Raw genomic sequence first — 21,016 nt, 5'->3', positions numbered from 1 at the left:
GGGAGGAAGAACAACATTAAAAAAAAATACCAATAAATTTGAAATAACTGAACTTTATTTCACACCCATTCAAGAGAACACTTAGACAAATGCTTAATTAGAAACCTGTGAATAACCTATCTGTATTCAGCAGGAAACTTGGCATGTCGGTAAGCACATGCTTACATGCAGTCTGCATTACAGATTCAAATGTAAGTCTCTGCAAGATGTTGATCAGTTTGGACTGCCACAAACTGCCTCCCAGAACATGAGAGCACAGCAACAGCACAAGTCAGTGACCTAACACATAGCTCACATTTGCTTTTCAGAGCATGACATATCTCTTTTCCCATTTGCTCTATTTCAGCTATTTTTCTTGTGGGAACATCTCTTTGCTCGCAGCAATGATCTATAGCTGCTGCTCAAGTGTTAGCTAAAACCTGCTGACCCACCTAGAGGTTTCTTTAGTTTAAGTCTCTAGAATAAGTGAAGATGTGAATTACTAGAAGAAAGTGTACAAAAGGCTTTTCATCAGTTTGGATGTTCTTTTTCCTTTTATTTTAGCCTTGCTAGGAACATGACAATGTTCAGATAGTCAGCTTTAAGTTATAATACTCCCTATCCAGCTTCTTTCAACCTAAAAGAAAAACAACAACACAAAAACAAAAAGCAACATATTTATATAGTAGCTATGAATCTCTTATAGCTTAGAGGATAAAAACAGGCAAGCGATGACTGAATTATTTAATCCCCATAACTCCTCACTGAGAAACAGAGCTGAAAAGCTCACAGGACAAAAGCCTCTTTATAAGATAATCTGGTACTCAATAGACCAATGATAAAAATCACTATTTTTCACAGTGTTTTATATTTTTTTAATGGAAAACCACAGAAATGGTAATTCCTGAAGTTATTCCCTAAAGAACTTTGGAAACTCCAGACTCTGCAATGTAGTTTTGCAGTGTGATGAAACAGCATCCTGACATAAGAATGCCTTTAGATTTGAAGTTCATTTTAAATGTATTTGAATTTTTTACTGTATGCTCTTTTTCTGCTTGAGCTCTTCAACGTTTTAAAAGTATATGATACAACCAACTGAGCCCTTAGGAGTTAGCCAGCACTTCAGTTTTGGTGTAAAAGTGAACAAATGTGGTTTATTTCCTATGATCCTAGCAAATTTATTTTGCAGTATTATGTCACGACATAGCATGACCTTGGAGAAGTTTACCTCTCCTTTTCCTTTCTTTTCTTCTTCTTCTTTTTTTTTTTTTCTTTTTTTTTTTAATTTTGTACGTTTATCAAACTACAGCTCTAGCACTGAAACAATCAATATATAAACACTGCTGGTCTCTAAAAGTGAAAATCATTCTTTAACTTGACAATATGATGAAATCGGAAGAAAATTAATGATACAAGCTTGAAAATAGCCACTGAGTGAGTATGAAAATTGTGAAAACCAACATAACAACATCTGAGCTTTTTGCATTGATGCTGTGAAGACTTTGGCTTCCTTCCATTCGTGACTGTATCAGGCAAAGTGAGCATTATGAAGCCTCCAAACCTTTTACAAGGTATCTGAGTACAGACTTATTTTGTTTTGAAGCTCAGTCCAAGAATAAAGTTTCATCTAAAACAGGAGCATTTTTCAGTTTGATCCAAGTTGAAAGAATAAAAATGTCAGTAACTATAGCCTGGATTTCTGTTTAGCTTTTCTAAACATAAGCAAACCATTAAATCAATCATTGAAACATAGAAACATTACCTTGCTATTTTGCTCCTCACAGCATCATTTGCAAGTCGACTGTCTTTCATATCTATGAGGCTGAATTTGATAGTTCTGCTAGCTTTACTACCGGCTCCTTTACTTAATGTATATTTGCAGATATACAACATTCCTTTTTTTTTATTTTTTTTCTTTTTTCCATTTCTCTTTCTCCCCCCTTTCCTTATCCCCTCCCCTCCCCCCAAGAATATCTGTACCAATGCAATGTCGTTGAATGAAACTACTTGTATGAAAAAGTGCACACAGTGTGAGGCATGAGACTACGGAAATGAAATGCCCTTTGGTCTGAGGAGGCTGACACTGACCCAGATATAGCTCTCGATTGCTCCCCATCCCACACAAATTTCTGTTACAGCCACATCAAGACCAACTTAGCCCAGTCCAGCCAAATCTAAGGGTTACATCTGGATTCTTTGAATCATGCTACAAAAAGGTGCAACGATAAACAAGTCCATGTGCATTCTCAGTCATAACTGTGGGCAGAAGAACCCTTGAGATTCCTCACTTTGGTATTAAATAACAATTATAAAGGCTTTTAGAATTAAAGCAATACATGGTGGGACTTGAAATGTTAACAGTCCCAAGTAACTTGTCAATTGAAATAAGACTCATCCCTAGTCATAAATAAATAATCTCTTTCCTGGTCTCACTTTCATGCCAGGATCAATATCTCTTAACATCTTATTTATTTTATTACTGCTTTTGGTTTTCTGGGACTGATTGAAAGTTGCTCAGAGGAAATCTTTGGTTTTGCTTAAGTGTCCGTGACATTTAATCATGACTTTCCTTGCAGTTTAATTCCAACCAGTCAATCAGTTAATCCACTTCAATTGATTCTGTGCTCTCTGTTATTGGCTTGCACTCATTGGGCATCCTCTGGTGTCGACTCAGCTGGGTGGCTTGTGTGAAGCTCCTCTCACACCTCTCGCACCTGGTGAAGGCAAGGGAGAAAATTGAGACCAGGGAGCTGCTCTGGGGGGGGTGATGGGCTTTGTCTCATCCTGCCTAATCAGAACAGACACTCAAAAGTGGCTTCAGATTTTACTGGCTCAAGAGGTTTAATTGGTGGCTACTTCCAAGACCTTGATGCCTATGATGGGACAAGGCCTGTCTGATTCAGAACAGAGGAATCTGTCAATAGACAAGGGGAAGGTGATTTCTCCAGAGAGGCCTGTCCTGCTGCAGCTCTGATCACTGTCAGTTCAAATAGATAAAGAACAAAAAGAGATTTTTAGGAGTGAGCCATCAAAGAAGCAGCTTGTCTGCAGTTTTCTGCTCTGTAACCCTAGGAGAAATTGATGACAAATAGAATTTCACCTTCTGCTAATTTAAAATCCACAATTGCCTGTTTGAAGAAGAGAAATCAGAAAGCAATACTTGTTTAGCGTTAGAACAAGAGAAAACTCATTGCTTATCTGATCTGCAGTTTATCTGACTATGTAGTGGGGTTCATTTTAAAACAGGCACATATGGAGTTAGTGATTACTTAATTACCTGAAAACATGCACACTATTTCTAGGTTGAGAGAGAACTCATAACTATCACCTGCATTTTCTTTGCTGCATGTTATGTCTTCAGTCTTTCTACCCTATTCTGTATTCAGATAACTATAATCTCTGAAAAAATAAAATGTGAAAACATTAACAAAGCTATTGGATTTCTAAAAGGGAGGTAAGGTGAGGGATGTTACTCGCTCCCAGTGGATCCCCTGTCCCTGCTTTCAAATAGAATCTACTGTATCTAACCCCCCCAAAACTATCCTCTTAATTTGCATTCCAAATACTATATAGAGATGATTAATGAACTGCAAATACAGATACAGACGCACTGGATCCCTCTTGCATGGCACTCCCTCCAAAAGCCACCTCTGATTTAATGCTGCTGTGTGATGTTTTATCTTCAGAGAAGATTATCATACAAGCATCACTACCATGCATTCTTCATCTTCAAAGGAGAAATGAGAAAAACAATGGGCTAAGCTAATTCATAGTTGTCTTTTTCTCTTCACTGATATGAGTGATAGAAGGTGAATTGTCACTGATGTAGCTGCTTACAAAAGAAATAGAAAAGACAGATATTTACATAGATGCATAACTGTGGAATGTTCTTCACACTAGTAGCATTTAGTAAGAAAGTTCTGCTAAAGGAGCATTTAGCACAGACATTACAGACACATTCATCCAAGTTACTGTACCAACCTAAAATGTCAGCACTTTTAAGTTGTGTTTCTTTGATTGTCTTTCATGGAATATTTTTAGCAGCCTGTTCCACTGTTAAAAACTGCACTGTGATCTCGACAAATGTAAAATGTCAGCTTTAATGTATCAGAGCTATCAGCTCAATGAAAATAACTCAGAAGTATTGATTACTTAATGATTTTTGGTGTATTCATTAACGTCTATGTGCAGATCATCCACTCTCCAGAGCTCCTGAAGTGCTGATGACACATTAGTGTACTGCTGATTGTTTATTAGAAAACTGATTAGTTACTGGATTAGTGTGTCAAAATATACTACCTTCCATTGCCTGACAAACTTACAAATTATTATATTATTTTTATATACATTTATATGTATCTATCACAGAGGCATTGGAATCAATTTTAAGGCTGGGGGTTAACTTAGTCAGTGTGAGATATTGCCATCTACTTGAACTTGATAGTTTTGCTATTTTGATGTCTACAAAGACAAGCAGTTTTCCTTGCTGAGTAATGGGAGGTCTGGATCCTTGCCCTACGGAGATGCAAGTAGTACAATTTCATAGTAAGCTATAAAATCAGGTGTGGCAAGAGCCAACTTCAAAAAGCCTGGGCGAAGCAGTGGAATATGCCATATCAGGTCACCCAGGGCCACAGGTGAATCAGAGAAAGAGAATAAGGTTATCAAATGACCTAAAGCTCCTCAGTTAAACCACTGGCTATGTACATATTCTTCTTGGATCTCCTGAAAGCATGGAACAAGGGACCCAGTAATCCTTTAAAATGCAAGTTCCTGTCCTTTGTCCACTGACTTTCACGAGTGATGATGCTCTCGCTTTCAAGCTGCAGGTTGTTCTGGGACATGTTACTACTGAGGGACAGGAAGGTTGTATCATGCCACTAGGAAGACACTAGAGAAGAGTAAATTTATTGCTACTGCCATTTGCTCTCTAGACCAGGTATTTCTGGTCAGACTGTGCTGTCTGCACTAAGGAGCCCTTGGGTAGAAGTCAGAACAAAGCCTTCAGCTGGACAGCTAAGCCTCATGCATCTGAGTTACCTTCAGATTGCACCCTATGTACTGAGTATTGTCTAGGCAGTTGCAAAGAGCATGATTTAGGTTTACAGCCTGGAATACGTAAATAAAAGGCACGCAGAAGAGATGAGCATTATCCCCCTGATTCCTCTCTTCAGTTTGACCTGAAGTAGGTGTTGCTAGACACAATATGGCAGGAAAGGTGTGGACACATACGTACTAATTGTAACTGCCTCATAGCAAGTGGGAATGGGATGAGATCTATCAAGATCTTTCTTCTGAATTATGCTATACACTTTTCCTCTAGCAGTCATCCTTTCCTAGTCCATTTTGGCATAATAACCACTGCAGTTACCCACGTCTGAGTTTGCTGAGTACATGCATGCATGTTTCTCTGTGTGTGTGTTCTGATATTACTAGCCACATACGGCTAACACTGTGCTGAAAGATTTAATAGTAGCCAAAAGATTCAAAACCGAAATGACTCCGCTGCTCCTACACTAATCATGGGAGCTGAGCCCAAGCCTGGCTAAATTGGGAGTAACCAAAATTTTGTTAAAGCCTGAAACACAGATACAATTGTTTGCAATAATGCTGCCTGCTAATCGAGAGGACACTCAAATTCCAGTTAATCCTTCTGAGGGCACTGCATATTCGTTAAACAGCCGCCAGCACAAGGTAGATTAAAAGAAACAATTCATATTCTTCACGCAAGTTAGACAGTGTCAGTGGGTCCATGCTATCATTTCTTACAACATGCACATGCTTTCATTTTACATACAAAGTCTCATACTGTCTCACAACAATCAGCTTCATCCTACATAAAACTTCATCCTACCACAAGGCCTCTCTGTGTCACTTGGGAGGATAAGTTGAACAAAATGATACTTAAATTCAAAGACATGAACAAGTTTTGGGGCATTTCTGTGGTGCCAGGTTCTGAATTTGGTTAGATATCCCTCACTGGTCTGTGTGCTTTAGAGTGCCTTTAAAGTATTGGCATTGAGAATTATAATCGTGACTGCTTTGATTTCCAGGTTTATATCAACTTCTGTGAAAGGCTTTAGCTGAATTAAACAAAGATAAGGCCTAGCTTACAAAAAAACACTCTCATTGGATATTTTCACAATGAATACTTTAAAATTTTGATCAATAATTAAATTTAACTCTGAATTTTGGCATAGTTTGGATAAGTTAAAAAAACAACAACAAAAAGAGTAGAAAGGTAAGGTATCACTGTTAGATACAGCATTTTTGTTCAGCTGAAATGAATGTTCTCTAGTTTTGTATTTCCGTAAGAAAAATGAAAAGCACCTGGTTTATCCCAGTCAGAAGGATTCTTTCATTATTTTCAACTGACTCCTGAAAACTACGTTTGCCCAGCCCTGACTCCGCAAGCAGGTTCTTTAGTTAACCTTACATTTTTCAGAAATAGAAAAGGCTGAGAGGAGAAGAATTTACTAAAATGAGAATCAACAGTAACTTCCCTTTTCCCCCTACCTTTAATTTGCTAGAGGGCTTTGTTCTCAGACTAGCAGCCATAGCGGAGACTTTAGAAAGATAAGAATACACAAAAACATTACAATGGTGAGGCTGACTTGATAGCTTGTAGTGACATGAAACAAAATCTCTTCTAACTGGACCTGCAGTCCAGGCTGTGTAGCTAAAGCTTTGGCTACAGATAACCTCACTTAGCATTGTTATCTATAATGAAAAGCAAATAGGAAAGTCTTCCTTCATGCATCCAGAGCTAACTAAGACCTACAGAGAAAGTGTCTTCTCACATCTAAGATTTTTAACCAACCATGGTTGATTTTCCTCTTAAGCAGAAAATAATTTGAAATATTTAAAAATACTTTCACCCTCTATAAATCAAATTTGCTTTCTAGAAATAATGCCCACACAACATGCACTTAATGGCTGACACTGCCTGCTTAATATGTGTACAAGATAATTTCTCCAAATGCCACTTACAAACACAGTTGGCTTACTGAACGAGAAATGGCGAGGTTGCATTCACAGAAGGTGCACATTAACTATGCAGCTGATTGCACATTTTTACCCATGAAATTGAACTTAGTACATTTTAAATGATGCCTGTTATTTTTAATACATCTTACTGACAATGTGAGTAGTTTAGTACTTTCCATACCTGGTCTTTCTTGCTAATAGTATTGTGTGCACTGCCACAAGTACAGAACTTTTGAGGTACAGAACACTCAAAATACCTTTGCAGACAAACATATAAAACCTAAACTGCATGATCAAGACAGAAATATTTGTCCCATTTACTGTCCCTGTTTATTAGAGTTTGTTGTGTTGCTTTTTTTTTCCTTAGCTTACATAATGCCAGGTCTTGGACCCCTCCTGTTCAAAGGAGGATCTAAACAGTCAGGAGGTACCAGGACGAGCTGCAGCTATCTGTTTTTCCCCCAGCAGAGAGCCTGGATTGCTTTCTGGGTAAGTTCTCTGCCCCTCCTCCCGCAGGCGCAAGCTGTCCTGCAGGGATGTGAAGTCTGTGCTTCTAAACAGCTTTCAGGATCAGGGCATCTGCATCCCCTTATCTGACTACCAGGGGCAGGAAGAATGGCAGCTCCAGTTTTAGCTTCATGTGAAATTACCAGTCAGCTTTCTCCACATGCTTGGACAAGTCTTCCAGGGAGAAAGTGGAACTGCTGCTTCTGGAGTTCAAAGAAAGAACTGAATAAAGCCACTGACATGCACCATAAAGTAGCTGTACAAAGCATCCATATCTTTTGTTGCCCTACGCTGTGACTTTAGGAAAAGGAAGGTGAAGCCCAGAATGCATAAATACTTCAGCTTAGGCACTGTGAAGCAAATTCCAGACCACTGGTTAATTGTAGTATGTACATTAAGCCTTTTCTTTCACAAAAGGAACTGTACTACAGTCAAGCCCATTTTGGAAAACGGAAAAATTACTAAAGTAAGAGGGACAAATAATGGCCTTAAATGGGGCAAAAGAGCAGATCTATTGGAAACGTGACAAAAACAGGATGTTAGGGAAAAAATTAAGTGAAGTCAACAGGGTTACACATAAGTAACACCTTAACATTAAAAGAAATCTATTTTCCATTTTGACCCAGAAACCTCTTCCATTAATTACTAAAATCTATTTACACAGCAACTAGGTAAAATCAATGTGATTGCTCTCACTGTTTTTAGCTCTCTTTCTGTGGGCTCTCAGCATCCAACAGCCTGGTTCTGGCAGACTCATCGCTGAGATGCTCCCAGTTTCCAAGTTTTGCCACCTACAGGACACTGTTTCTGGTATGCAAACTTTTTTTTGTCCTGGATATGTAGCATTTGGCTCCTGGCTCTGCCCCCTTGTCCCCAACAGAGGCATGTATGGAGGACATGCTTCCTTTCAGCCATATATGGAGGCAAAGCATTGGTATCTCTGCTGAGCTTGTTATGAGGGGTTCTGACAGGCCCTGTGGCTGAGCTGGCTTACACTAAGCAGACCTGGAGCACAGTGTGGCAAAAGTGGAAAAGAAAGACAAAGAGAGGAAAATTGGCTGAGTACAAGTGGCCCTTGTAGAACAGGGGAAGACCCATCCTCTCCCAGTCTTACCCCAGCCTCCTCCTGGGAAGGCTGGGCAGCTCTCAAAGGAAGTGATATCAACACGTTATGGATTCATATCAATATACAGTTTTTCTAACAAAGTGGGATTTTCCAAATACAGTAAATATAACATTTGTGTCTGTCAATTCAAAAAAGACACACACATCAACACGGAAAAAGTGTATTCTGTCTTGGAGAACATCTCCTGGTGAGTAGGCAGAGTCCTGCAGAACAGAAAGTAAAATGGACCTGGATCAGCTGTACTATTGCTGGAGGTAAAAGTAGAGAAAGTTTCTGAGATGCAGATGTGTCCTTTGCTTTAATTTCAATAAGCAGAAACTGCACAAGTCAGCAAAGTCTGTTTAATTTAAAAAACGTCCTAATAGGTTCCTTTCTCTTAGTATTTTGGGTAGCTAAACGCTAGCAGCTTATTACTATGATCTTATCAAACTTAAGCCACAGGACAGGGTTATATTTTCTATGCAGTGGTTCTGAGAAAAATACCAAACAAACAGATGCATATTGCACCCCCAGCACCACCTGCTCTCCATTTAACTGCTTCCCAATTAGCTGAAGGCAAAGCTCCACCCAGCTCTTCACACAGGCATCACAGAAAGTCAGTAACTTACAGAACTGCCTGTAACAGCCTCAACTGTATTTTCAGCTGTGGTTCTATGGCAGCAGCTTGTCATTTAACTAAAAGAATCAAGTTCTCATCAGAGGATAGGAAATCGCTCTGGGTATGCAAGGCAGCTGAAAACAAGCCTGGTTTAATTCTGATTTCGGTCACATCACAGATGGACTCGTCTGCCTTGGCTTTCCAGGGGAGCTCTCCCTCACACCGGTGTGTTGCTACAGGGCGGCAGCTACACATTTCCCTGTCCAGTGGCAGCTGGCATGCTGCTGGCTTCACGTACTCACTTGAAGGGCTTTTCCCCAGTGTGCGTCCGGATGTGATTGTTGAGCGTTGTAGCACCAGCAAAGGCTCGGCCGCAGTAACCGCACTTGAAAGGTCTGTCACTGGAGTGTGTGACGACGTGGTTCCTCAGCTCCGAGGGCTGGGAGAAGGACTGGGAGCAGTGACCACACTGGTAGGGCCTGCAGAGGAAAGAGGAACACCGGGCCGTCAGTTCATCCCGTGGTCACGAATCAAAAACCATGTGGGGAGGAGCGCCCAGTCGTCCCAATAATTTCCAAAGAGAGCTGTGGGTTTGTTTCTCCGGGACGTTCTTGGTAGACACAAATCCCAGCCTTCATGGTCTTTAGCAAGCACAAAATACACCTGCAGGAGTTACCTGAGAGCTTAGGGGCATCAGACCCTGCAAAGCATAATCCAGCACACTAGTGAGCGAGCACTACACATTCTGTGCCTCTCTTATTTTTTCCACACACGGCACAGTACGCCCAGCTCACAGGGAACTCCTCACGTGCTGGAGTTAGAAGGCTCAGGGAGTCCCATGGGATTGCAAGCCAAATTGTTGCAGCTGCATTCCAGGTGGGCTCTGTGACCACTTCCAATGAAGCTCTTCACAATGCTTTGGAAGAATCTGATTATTTGTTATTATTATTACTTTTATTTTGACATCACCTTTGCTGTGAGAGACATTGGAAAGATTAAAAACACTTTTATGTTTTCTTTTCTATTTGCTTTTAATTATCAAGTTTCTTTCAGCCAGACTGAAAATGACTTTTTTGTGATCTTGAAACGAAACCCACAGATTAGGTTCTTGACATTATCTGATTAAAACAGATCTGTTAAAAACAAACACAGGAAACAAACAAACCTGACCGAGACGTTACAAATTCAGAACCATAACAAACACACTGTAAACACAAGAAAAGAAAACAAGACAGCAAAGTGAGTCAGGACAGCTGAAATGCGAACACCCTTGCTAACTGAAGTACAAAGAAGTACCGTCAATACACTTCTGCTTTGCAAAACTGATTTCATAACATATTACAGATCTTTTCCCTTTTCGTATTTTATTTAGTTCAGTGGCAAAGTCCCTAAATGTTCACCAGCCTTTGTGTTAAGAAAATTAATAACTGCAGGGAGAGGAGGATATGAATGTTTTTTTACCCACATTTTAAATCACAGCTCTTGATATATGCATCTCTAGGGCCAATGGTCAACACCAACTTAATTGCTTTCTCTTTAATAAATGTATATGCTTATGTGGCAAGAAACTGAAGCTAGAGGGAAAGGGACAGTGGTGACCAAACACACACAATTCACTTCAGTGCAAAGTAAAGTGAACTATCTCATTTGTCAAGTGAACTGCTTAATTGTGGATACTTGCATCACTGAACACAAATACTATTATCTTACACTGCTTCAGAGCACTGAACCCTGCTTGTAGAATTTTTTAGCTTGATTAATAACTCAGTATTGGTCAATAACTCAATAGCTTACAATTTTAACTACTTGCATTTGAAAACCTAGCTGCTTTCCAACAAATTTGAAATAAATATATAAAAGCTGTGAATAGGTTACTTAACCAGGATGATGCAGCCTTTGAAAATTACACAAATGTATACAAAATCATATTTTAAGAAAAAGATGCCGTGTGCAGAATACCTACTTTTTTAATGGAAGACAAATAGCTACGTGTTTTCTAGTTTTCTTTCTGCAAAAGTATGGTTAATTTACACAAAATGTATTTATCCGACTTGACATGAAATTTCAAATGCTAGCAAAACAAATATGGTATGTAAATGCAGACTTATTTGTAAGGAAATCTTCAAATCAGGAACTTTTAAGCAAACGGAACATGTTAAAATTTGCACTATCCAAGAAATATTGATTTTTTAATAGTGAAAGGGACCATTAACATCTATTAGCCCCTGGTTATCTATTTTTAACAGCTACCACAAGAAATGATACAAGACGATATAAAACCAATTAATCTTTTTTTTCTTTTTTTTCCCTTTTTTTTAACCAGTCAATGTGATTAATTTCATACTGTGAAAAGCCACAACGTAACTTGTACTTGGATTGCCACAATTCTCAACCAGTTATCACAGAACATCATGGTACCAAGAACAATCTTTTTGCTCTCTACACTGTCTCAAAACAAGCTTCTTTTTTATAAGGGATATGAGTATATATTATATACTCGGAACCAGTTTCACTGGCTGATGTACAAGACAAAAAGATGTGTAAAAGGTGGCCTACTGCTATATCACTTAGACTATGTCTTTTTCCATTCATCCCTTTCTTGGCAGAACAGCTATTTAAAAAGTTATCCTACTTTTTTAGGTCATATATTTCTCCAGTTTATACACATATGATTCTGATTAAGAATCAAATGGGCTAAGTAAGTAATTTTTTCAAACTCGATACATGACACATTAAACAGCTCTTTTTAAAAGGAAAGCCCATATAGGCATTGCAGTACAGCAACATACTGAAATGCCATATGTAATTTATGCAATAGACAGATTCAAATACGCCAAGTCTTGATAAATTTTGCATACAACAATATTTTTCCAAAGGCATTCAATAAGTAGAAAAGTTATTTTTTTTCCCCTTTGGTAACCATTTCACTCAGAAAATTTTCCTGGCAGAAAAAAAAAAAAAAAAAAATCAATACTTTTTTGTAGTTGTTGTTGTTTTTAAACTGGTGCAGAAGGACTGAACATGAGCAATGCTCGGTTCAGTGAGTACATTGACATGGGCAGTGCAGGGCTGTCTTTGATGTAACAGTTATGTTTTCTGCCATCACGTTGGTCTGCACTGGGACACTGAATTGAAATGGTGATCTCTGTACACCAGAGGGCTGCAGACTGAAAGAGAAGGGGCACAGTGGCAAAAACAGTGATTGTCATAGGCTGTTTTTGCAGTGATGTGCTGCTAGCTGGACTGTCATCGCAGATCAGAAGTGCTGGTTCCCACTGGAATTACTGAGAACATATCATACCTTCCTGAGCTCCGAGGTGTGCAGGTGAATACAAGCATAGCTTGTATACTGATGTTGCAGACAATTAATGTTAAAGCAAAATAGATGTGCAAAAGCCTGCATACCTACCTACCTGCAGGTAGCTGCATAGAGCGATTTGCAGGTATGGAAGTCATCATTTTGATGAAAGAGCTGTACCAGGGCTTGACAGCACATGCTGACTATCTGAAGAAATGATTTTTTTTCTATAAAATTATTCAACTATCATTATCAGGAGCAATGCAGTTTGGGATTTTTTCATCTGTCTGTTTTTCTATCTTGTGGATGTAACTCAAGCCTGATCAAAATCTTTTCATCTAGTATTTTTAAGAATGTTAAGGACATTTAAGGACAGCTGAGCTGATGTACAGAAATGTACTGATGAAAGTGCTGTGCTGACAGCCATCAAAAGCAGTTCTAATGTTTTTCATTAATCACATACCTACATATTTTCCTAGTTCTCTGTCTTCCTGTCTGAGCTTAAAGGAATGATATCTACTTACCTAGAAGCAACCTCTCATGTTAGAAGAATTACACTTGTCATTGACCCCATGAACCATCAATCAGTTATGTAGCTTTACTGCCATGTAGCATCAATCAGCATTTTCTTGAGAGTATAATCTTACAGTTCCTTACTATATGATGGCACACGAAAGTGAAATTCAGGAGAGGATACCAGTAATGTAGCAGTTTTCAGGATTTGTAGAGATTTAAATTTTGAGCTTTTCCAAGGTTCTCAAGTTACATTTTCAAAATGAAATCAGTCAGGAGCAGTTTTTGCTTCCCAATTTAGAAAATCCCTCAAACAATTTTGCCATTTGGTGATATACTTTTTTATGCCATATACTTTTAGATCTTAATTTTTCTAGGAGAAATCTTGTACAGGACCAGTACAAAATCCATGTTCCTCTGTGAGTTTCACTGAAGGCTACCAAAGACCATGCTTTGTGTGGAAGGTAGGTAACATGTTAGGAGGGAACCACAGAAAAATAAACTTTTTTGCACCTGGACTAGCTGCTAACAGACAACTGTACATTTAAATAGATTCCAATTAGATTTAGTAAGAACAACTTATCCCTCCAACTATGGCCTTTTACTGCTCCTCCACTGGAACAGTGCTCTTTCCAGCCCCAAGATCTCAGTGCATCCAGCCAATATAAACATATACTCTAAATCATAAATCAAAGATCTGCTGAATTATTATGATCTTGAAAAGTATTATAATTACTTTCCACCAAATTTTCAGATTCTTTCCTTTACAACGAATTGTTTTCCAGTGAGGCCTCTTCATAACCAGACTTGCTGTTGTCAGAGGTTACTTGGAATGCCAGCGCAATATTTAAGATATTAATTTCTATTGATAGTGAACTCCTGAATACCAGTAATTCTATCACTGAAAGGCTGTCACATCAGGGAGACAAACTAGAACATTGCTGTCATCTTAAAATCCCAGAAAGCACAAACTGAGAGACTAACATGCAGTTGAAACTGCTTTCCTCTTTCTTAAGAGCTAAGGAGAAGGAATCAGAGCGCTTGTCTGGGCGCTGTGGTGGCACAGCCATTGGTAGCACACACGGCTGAACCCCAGGCAGGGTTGCATGGTGAGGGAGGGGAAGCTGTCAGAGCACAGCCTGTAGTGGTAGTGAAAGCAAGGCATGCTGAAATGCTGCAAGCAACGTTTTCACAACCAGAATCCATGTATCTCTACAACGTGCAGTAACAGCAGTGGGGAGCTGCAGTCAGAGGAGCTAGGCCACAGCTTTCCTAGTAAAAAGACGTTTCAGAGGGAGATCTTCTAGCAAGCTGACCTCAGAGGCAGGCGAACAAAGCGGAGCCTGAGAGCGCTGCAGACTGCAGCATACCCAGCACCAGAGGGGCCATGAGAAGCTACTGACAGTAACTGCAGGCCCAGCTCTGCGTGCTCTGCTGCTGCCTTGTTCTGCTAACGCAGCAAGGCCACAGCCCCAAGCACTTCGTGCACCGCGTCAGCGCGTGTGGGGAGCCGAGCCCAGCGGGGATCCTCGGGTTGCCTCTGCAGATGTTTGCGGAAGAGCTAACACAACCAGAAAGTCAGAGCAAGTGAGTGTTGTCAGACTTTTGAAGCTGTCAGGGAGAGGTGCTGCTCGGTGCACGCTTTGTTATTATTAACTACAAGTACTGGGAGTTTGTGAACCTTTGTGAAAAGATTATGCAAGAACAAGCATTAACTTCAGCATGATGTTTACTTTAATTGAGCAATATTCCATAGCCGTGCTATAAACAGAAATAGACAACTCTTGATCACATTTACTTTTTGTTTGTCTGTTTCAGGAGATGTTTGAATTAATTAGTGGACGTGGGGCGAGCATCAAGGTCAAAGACATGGAACCTATAAAGAAAAGGATAAAAGCGGAATGGTCTGGTCCATGGTCTTAGAGAAAAAGACCTTTCAAATTGGTAATTTAAAACGTCAAGCACCTGTTTTAAAAACAAAATGAAACAAAGCTCTCGCAATTTAATTTTGGGGTATAACACCAAGAGTGCACATATGAAAAGATCTTTTGAATAAACAAGAATGGAGAGGGTCCAATGACATCCTCAATTAATCAGTCACAGTCACAATTACATAGAGAAGGTTTTTCCTCAAATTGTCAAGATTAAATACTTTGACAATCAACAAAAACAAACATCACACAAACGTGCAAGTCATATGAGAAATGGTGCCACATGTTAGCTCCCGGGAACTGCAGACATTTGCCTTACCCAGCAACAGTGCACCCTGAATGCAGTAGTCAAAGTGAGAAAGAAGTAAGCTGTTAGAAGAAACTGTGTCAGAAAAGTGATTGATATATATATATCATATCATATCATATCATATCATATCATATCATATCATATCATATATATACACACACTAAATTAGTCACTTTGCTCAGAGGCCTCTCCATGTCCCTTTCTGCAGCCCCCCAGATAGTGTCATTGGAAAATTCTGCAGCAGGGGAAAAAATGCAAAGCAATAGACAACAGCAACAGCGACAATGGTAACAAATAAATAAACAAACAGAAACCTGAGGAGAAAATCTGTTTGTGACTCCTGCTTCATAGAACAGTTGCTCAGAGTACTTCTGCCTGGGCAGTCCTTAAAAAAAGTACGAAATGCCTCAGAACTCAGATGGATTTAAGTTTTCATCTTCCTAATTTCCTCCATCTCTATTTACTATTAGCTTCCAAGAAGAACTGTAAAACATTCAATGGGCTAAGGTGTACCTCAGTGGGAAGACAGAAGTAACAGAAGTTAATTTTAATCTAAATTACAATAACAAACACTGATGATCTTGAAAACTGCCTATTTTGGGTTCATCTCTTTCGAAAAATTTATATTTATTTATCACATCATTTATATCTCAAATGGGACCCTGCTTTTTTTTTTTTTTTTTTCCCCCACTGCCTACCAGAAATAAATATATCTGTGGCTTTTTATGTCTATCTATTACCCTGCTCCCTTTCAGATGTTTTCTGAATCTAAGTGGCTTTAAGGTTTGGTGAATTTTGTTGGTTTTGGGGTGTTTTCTTTGTAATTCTCAAACCTCAGATATCCTGCTGTCCTCGAATTTCTGCCCGTGAATGAGACTCCTGTTCAAATTCAAAGAAGATTTCCCTGTACCTCATGTTGTAGGTAATCAGCATTGTCAAAAAACAAACACAAAGCCAGAACAGATAGACTAAGGCCATTTCCTAGAAAAGACAGCCCCTGCTGCTTCAGTCATATCAAAGACAAAATGACTGGTGTGCTCACAAATTGCTGACAATAAATGGGGAGCTGTTTATCAGCAGGAGCAGTGCTGCAGATATTGGTGAGGAAGTGCCAGCCAGAGAGCTGTGTCCAGCAAGCCAGCAGGCAGGTATGCCTTCACAAATCATACCCTGTTTTCTTGACTCTAGTAAATCTTGTACTGCACTACAGAAATTTTTCATCCAGAGAAATATTGTACACTTAAGAAACAAAGGGCAACTCTTTCCCTGCCACTGTGTAGCTGATCTGCCAGCACCTGTTTATCAACAGAAAGGTAGCCAGGATGTAAGTTGAGCATGTGATGATTCCTAAATAGGAATATGAGAAACCAGATTCTAGGACAGCTGGGATCTGCACTGTTACTCTAGTAATGCAAATGCAATGAGCTTGAACAGATCTGTATCATTTTGGTCACAGAAGAGCTCATACAAAATGTTTTTACAACACTTTTGTTGAGATGTGCTTGATTAGAACAAAGAAGACATTACAAAATTGGCCTCCACAAGGAATGCACACAATTGGCTCTCCATGAGAAGACTGAGGTGCAAACCATTCTTCAGCACAGAGGAAATGCCTTTGTCACAAAACATAACATCACAGTGACTGTATTTGTGCAGCAGATTGATCCTAAGTTTGTCTCACATCTTCTGCTAGGTTCAAAACTCTCTGTATAACACCATGTACAAATTTGTGTTAAGAACAGATTCAAAAAAACAAACTAGCCAAAGAATTAGCTAGCATGAATGTTGAAAATGTGGCCTTAGGTAGTAAGATTCAAATCTTCCTATAAGTTTCTACTTTTCAACACTTCTGATGCAGTATTCACTTACCAACTAATCTCCATTTCTTTTCCTCTATCATCCTTCCCTTGTTGCTGCTATGGAAGAGAAGCAACCACCTTACTGTCTGATCTAGATTATTTGCCTAGTATGTTTTATGATATTCTGAGGAAACAACGCCCTGCAATTGCTGGGTGAATCTGTTCTGCATTACATGGAGAATTTAGATACGCACTGCAGAAGCAAGATGGAAAGACAGTAACCTACCAATAATGGTGTTCACTTCAAAGGGGAGGAGTTATACTTCTGTGTTCTGAGATACATTTGTCACAAAACAATTCAAAGAAAATAGAATAACAAGGCCAAACTTCTCACCTCCAAGATGACAGTGCTAATTGTTAGACTTATCTTCAGGTGTTCTCACTAGAAAAATGAAGATTTAAGTGCCCCTTAGATTGAAAAAGAGCTCTATTAGAAGAGACTCTTCATGCATTATTACCTGCAGCTTGGTACCTTATAAAGGGAGACGCAGATTCAAGCAAAGGAAAGGATGAAATCTAGTCTTCACATGTAGCTCGAGGAATTGCTGAGACAGTATGTGTGGGACTGAATAACAAACCCCTTCTAGACCTGATGCATCACTTTCTGCTCTGTAGTGAGCTTACAGTGCTTTATACTGGAAACATAGAAGTCTATGAAACTTGGGAGACTGGACCTTTCAGGACCTATATCTTACATTGGGGCATTAAATTGACCATTGTGTCCTGCAGCTTCCTCAGTGTAGCACCTACTTTTGTGAAGACCAGCATGATATTCAGAAAACATTGGAATAAGAACATGTTGAAATGTTTTTGCAGCCACGACACAATCAACTCTTCAAATTCTATGAAGATTTGTATGGAATAGAATTTTTCATGCTTGAAGTGTCATCCTGGAAAACTGGATTTATGTGCCAATACTTCCATAGTCATAGTTTCAGACAAGCCAGTGTGTACACATACATAGGTAACCAAGTATGCAAAGAGACAGACACAAGCACATTCACACGGAGACTCACAGCTAACTATTTCCACGGTGTTTTGTTTAAATGTAATTCACAATTAAATGCTGTTTTTAGAATAATCTCTGAGGGATTTAGCTGTTCTGTTCAAACCCTTTTGCAGCTGAAGAAGAGACAAAACTTGGGCAGCCTTATTTATTGAATTAATTTGATTTTTGTCTTTTGTCCCGCCAGCTATCAAAATTGTCAAATAAACCAGCTTTGATTCATAAATAATGGTTCCATTATATTTACTGTGCCACCGGTCAGAGTACCTGAAATTTTAATTCACTTGTTCAGCTAAATTTCATCCTCAGTTCACGGCCATAAAATTCTGTATTGACAAACTTTCAAACCAACTTTGACTCTGAGGTATCTAGTCAACATTTTTCTTCTGTGTGGATATTAGTTTATTGAATAAGTGGCATCTGTTTTCCTCCACATCACTAGTAGACTAGGTATTTCCTTTTGACAGCTTTGCACAATTTATGGTTTGCACGCTCTGAAGAAAAATAGTACTAAGCAAAAAATTCCAATTCATTACCTCTTAGTACTTAATTAAGTTCATACACATTGCACACTATAGGTGAACCCTGAAATGACTGTGACAGCCACTGAGCAGCAAGTTAGATTATCTTTGGAAGACAGAGAGACTTTTAATTATCTTGACCTCATTTCTCCTTCTATGATATTCATAAATTCTCCTTCTATTTTGCTGCCTCCAATAGATGTACCAAACCATTCTGAAAAAAAAAAAAAGATTATATCCTTAGCTATTTCCTTTTATCTGTACACTTAGGCACCAAATGTTTTTACAAATAGTGAAGTCAGGCAATGGTTTTTATCAGCTTACTTCACAGAGCTGCAGGTGAATTATGTTGTACAAGCTCCTCCTAATAATGGTTCAGTTTTGGAAATGATAACAGCGTGATAAAAGAATAAAGCAGTGGATCTGGCTATCAGTAGATACCGAAATAAAGAGAGCCTGGTTTTACCTGTCGGGGTTCTGCGTACACACATGCATCTGTAAGAGGATCCGCTGGGTGAAAGTCTTAAAGCATTGCCCACATTTCCAAAGATGCCAGTCACTGAACTCAGAATTTAGTTGGCTTGTTGAAGTTGGGCTTGCAAGAACTCGTTGGTTTTTGACACTGATCTGGTTAAATCCTGACTCGATGGACCCAGACTTATCCAGGAGAGAAAAATTTCTGCTGCACGGAGTCTGTGGAAATACTACAGATCGCTGTGGAGTGGCAGGGGATAGTTTGCTACTTTTATTAAATGGCTGTAGGGTGTCTTGTCTGGACATGGCCTCCATTACAGTCGAAGGGACATTCACTGGGAGAAAACAAGAAAAGTAAGTAAGATCTTTGTTAAAGCCTTTTTAAAACTTACACAGTATTGGGAGACAGCAAAAAATACCAATATCCATTTTCTTCACACTAGAATTAAACTCTTACTTTAACAATGAAAAAAAGGAGGAATGAGACAGTGAGCTGAACAGATGATGCTGATTCTGTGACACTGAAATGAGAGCTCATGCAAAGAATTGTCTGGGACTGAAAGCACTCAGAAAAGTCTGACTGTGATAAACACTGATTACATAAAAGTGATTGTCATCTGAAAGAATGCGCTTCTGTACTTGTGATGCTTTGATTCTACACGTTGCAGTCCACACATGTAATTGCTATACCACAGACAAGCATGAATTTTGAAAGTGTGGGGAAAAACCATAGATGTTCCTTGAAATAAAACAGGGTTCGCATACCTACAACACCAATAGATCCCTTACGAGCTCAGTGTGCAGTCACTAAGGATGTTACTACGTCTCAAACTGTCGTACAACATAAAGCCAGTGGCTTCACGACAACGTGTCTAATTAATGCTAATAGCATGTAGACTAACATGAAACAGTGCAAAGTAAATGTAGAGATATCTTTATGCATCAATTTCTGCTCTACAAAACAGGAATTAGCTATGACTTGTGAGGTGCTCAGATACTGGAGCTGTGAACGCAGTACACTGCGCTCACAAACAAGAAACTTAACATTGAATTTGGATATTGCATGATAAGGAAGGCAGGGCTTAACAAATAAAGAAAGCTGAACAGCTGCCACGTTCCTTCAGTACCATCTAGATCATGCAGTGAATGAAACAAGACTTATGGACAGAATGGAGTCAGCTAATGGGAGAGTGAGTGTAGCTCTGTGCAAAAAGAGGCATTGCTCAGGACAGCTGTGCCCGTTCTCATGCTTTCTAATCTTTGTGGGCTCAACTTCATGACATGACATTTTAATGGACATCTTAAAATTAAAAATGTTGTATACTTATGAGAACATATCTGTGTATGTTTTCACATATTTAGTTGCACTCAAAAGTGCTTATACATGTATACACAGGTACAAATTACCTAATTAAACAGGTGATTAGAAACTGCAGATTTGTTTAAGTAGGTTATTGCAATAGATTTCTAAGAGCAAATATGAGATTCAAATTTTATTTGTGAGTTGGAATCATCCAACATTATTTAATACACAATAAAATTGTAATGCAAACTTATGGTAATATCTCATATAACATCAGTTTCTTCAAATAGTTATGTTTTACTATATTTTCTCAATAACAATAACCCTATTATTGTAAAATTACACACTGTTTTATTTACTGAAGTTGAGGTCCTTCCCATGGTATTCTCCCCTGGAGTATCTGAGGACCTGATTTCTGGAGCTGCCTGTTTCAAGTTTTGAGATATAATGCATCTTTCATACCTCTACAAATGTTCAGTGCAAGGGGTGATGTGTATGCTTTCATTTTCCCTCAGCATCCTCACACAAGAAGTAGCTCTTTTTCTTCTTCTTTTTTCTTCTTTTTCTTTTTCTTTTTCTTTTTCTTTTTCTTTTTCTTTTTCTT

At 38.9% G+C, this 21,016-nt stretch overlaps 1 protein-coding gene across 1 annotated transcript in view; it reads right to left on the bottom strand.

Moving 5' to 3' along the window:
* Positions 1 to 37: 37 nt before the first annotated feature.
* Positions 38 to 21,016, bottom strand: part of PRDM6 (PR/SET domain 6) — a 73,167-nt gene continuing 52,188 nt past the window's right edge. Inside the window, exons 6-8 of the mRNA XM_042874352.1 lie at positions 19,102 to 19,444; positions 9,500 to 9,676; positions 38 to 2,693 (exon numbers count right to left, since the gene is read on the bottom strand). Coding sequence (XP_042730286.1) covers positions 2,579 to 2,693; positions 9,500 to 9,676; positions 19,102 to 19,444 — 635 coding nt within the window. The 3' untranslated portion in view covers positions 38 to 2,578. The remainder of the gene's footprint in view (positions 2,694 to 9,499; positions 9,677 to 19,101; positions 19,445 to 21,016) is intronic.

The sequence above is a fragment of the Lagopus leucura genome, unplaced genomic scaffold, assembly GCF_019238085.1.
Source record: "Lagopus leucura isolate 7727_CA_CO unplaced genomic scaffold, USGS_WTPT01 Super-Scaffold_54, whole genome shotgun sequence".
NCBI lineage: Eukaryota > Metazoa > Chordata > Aves > Galliformes > Phasianidae > Lagopus > Lagopus leucura.
Note: the sequence above shows the minus strand (reverse complement) of the source record. Positions and strands in the feature narration are given on the sequence as shown.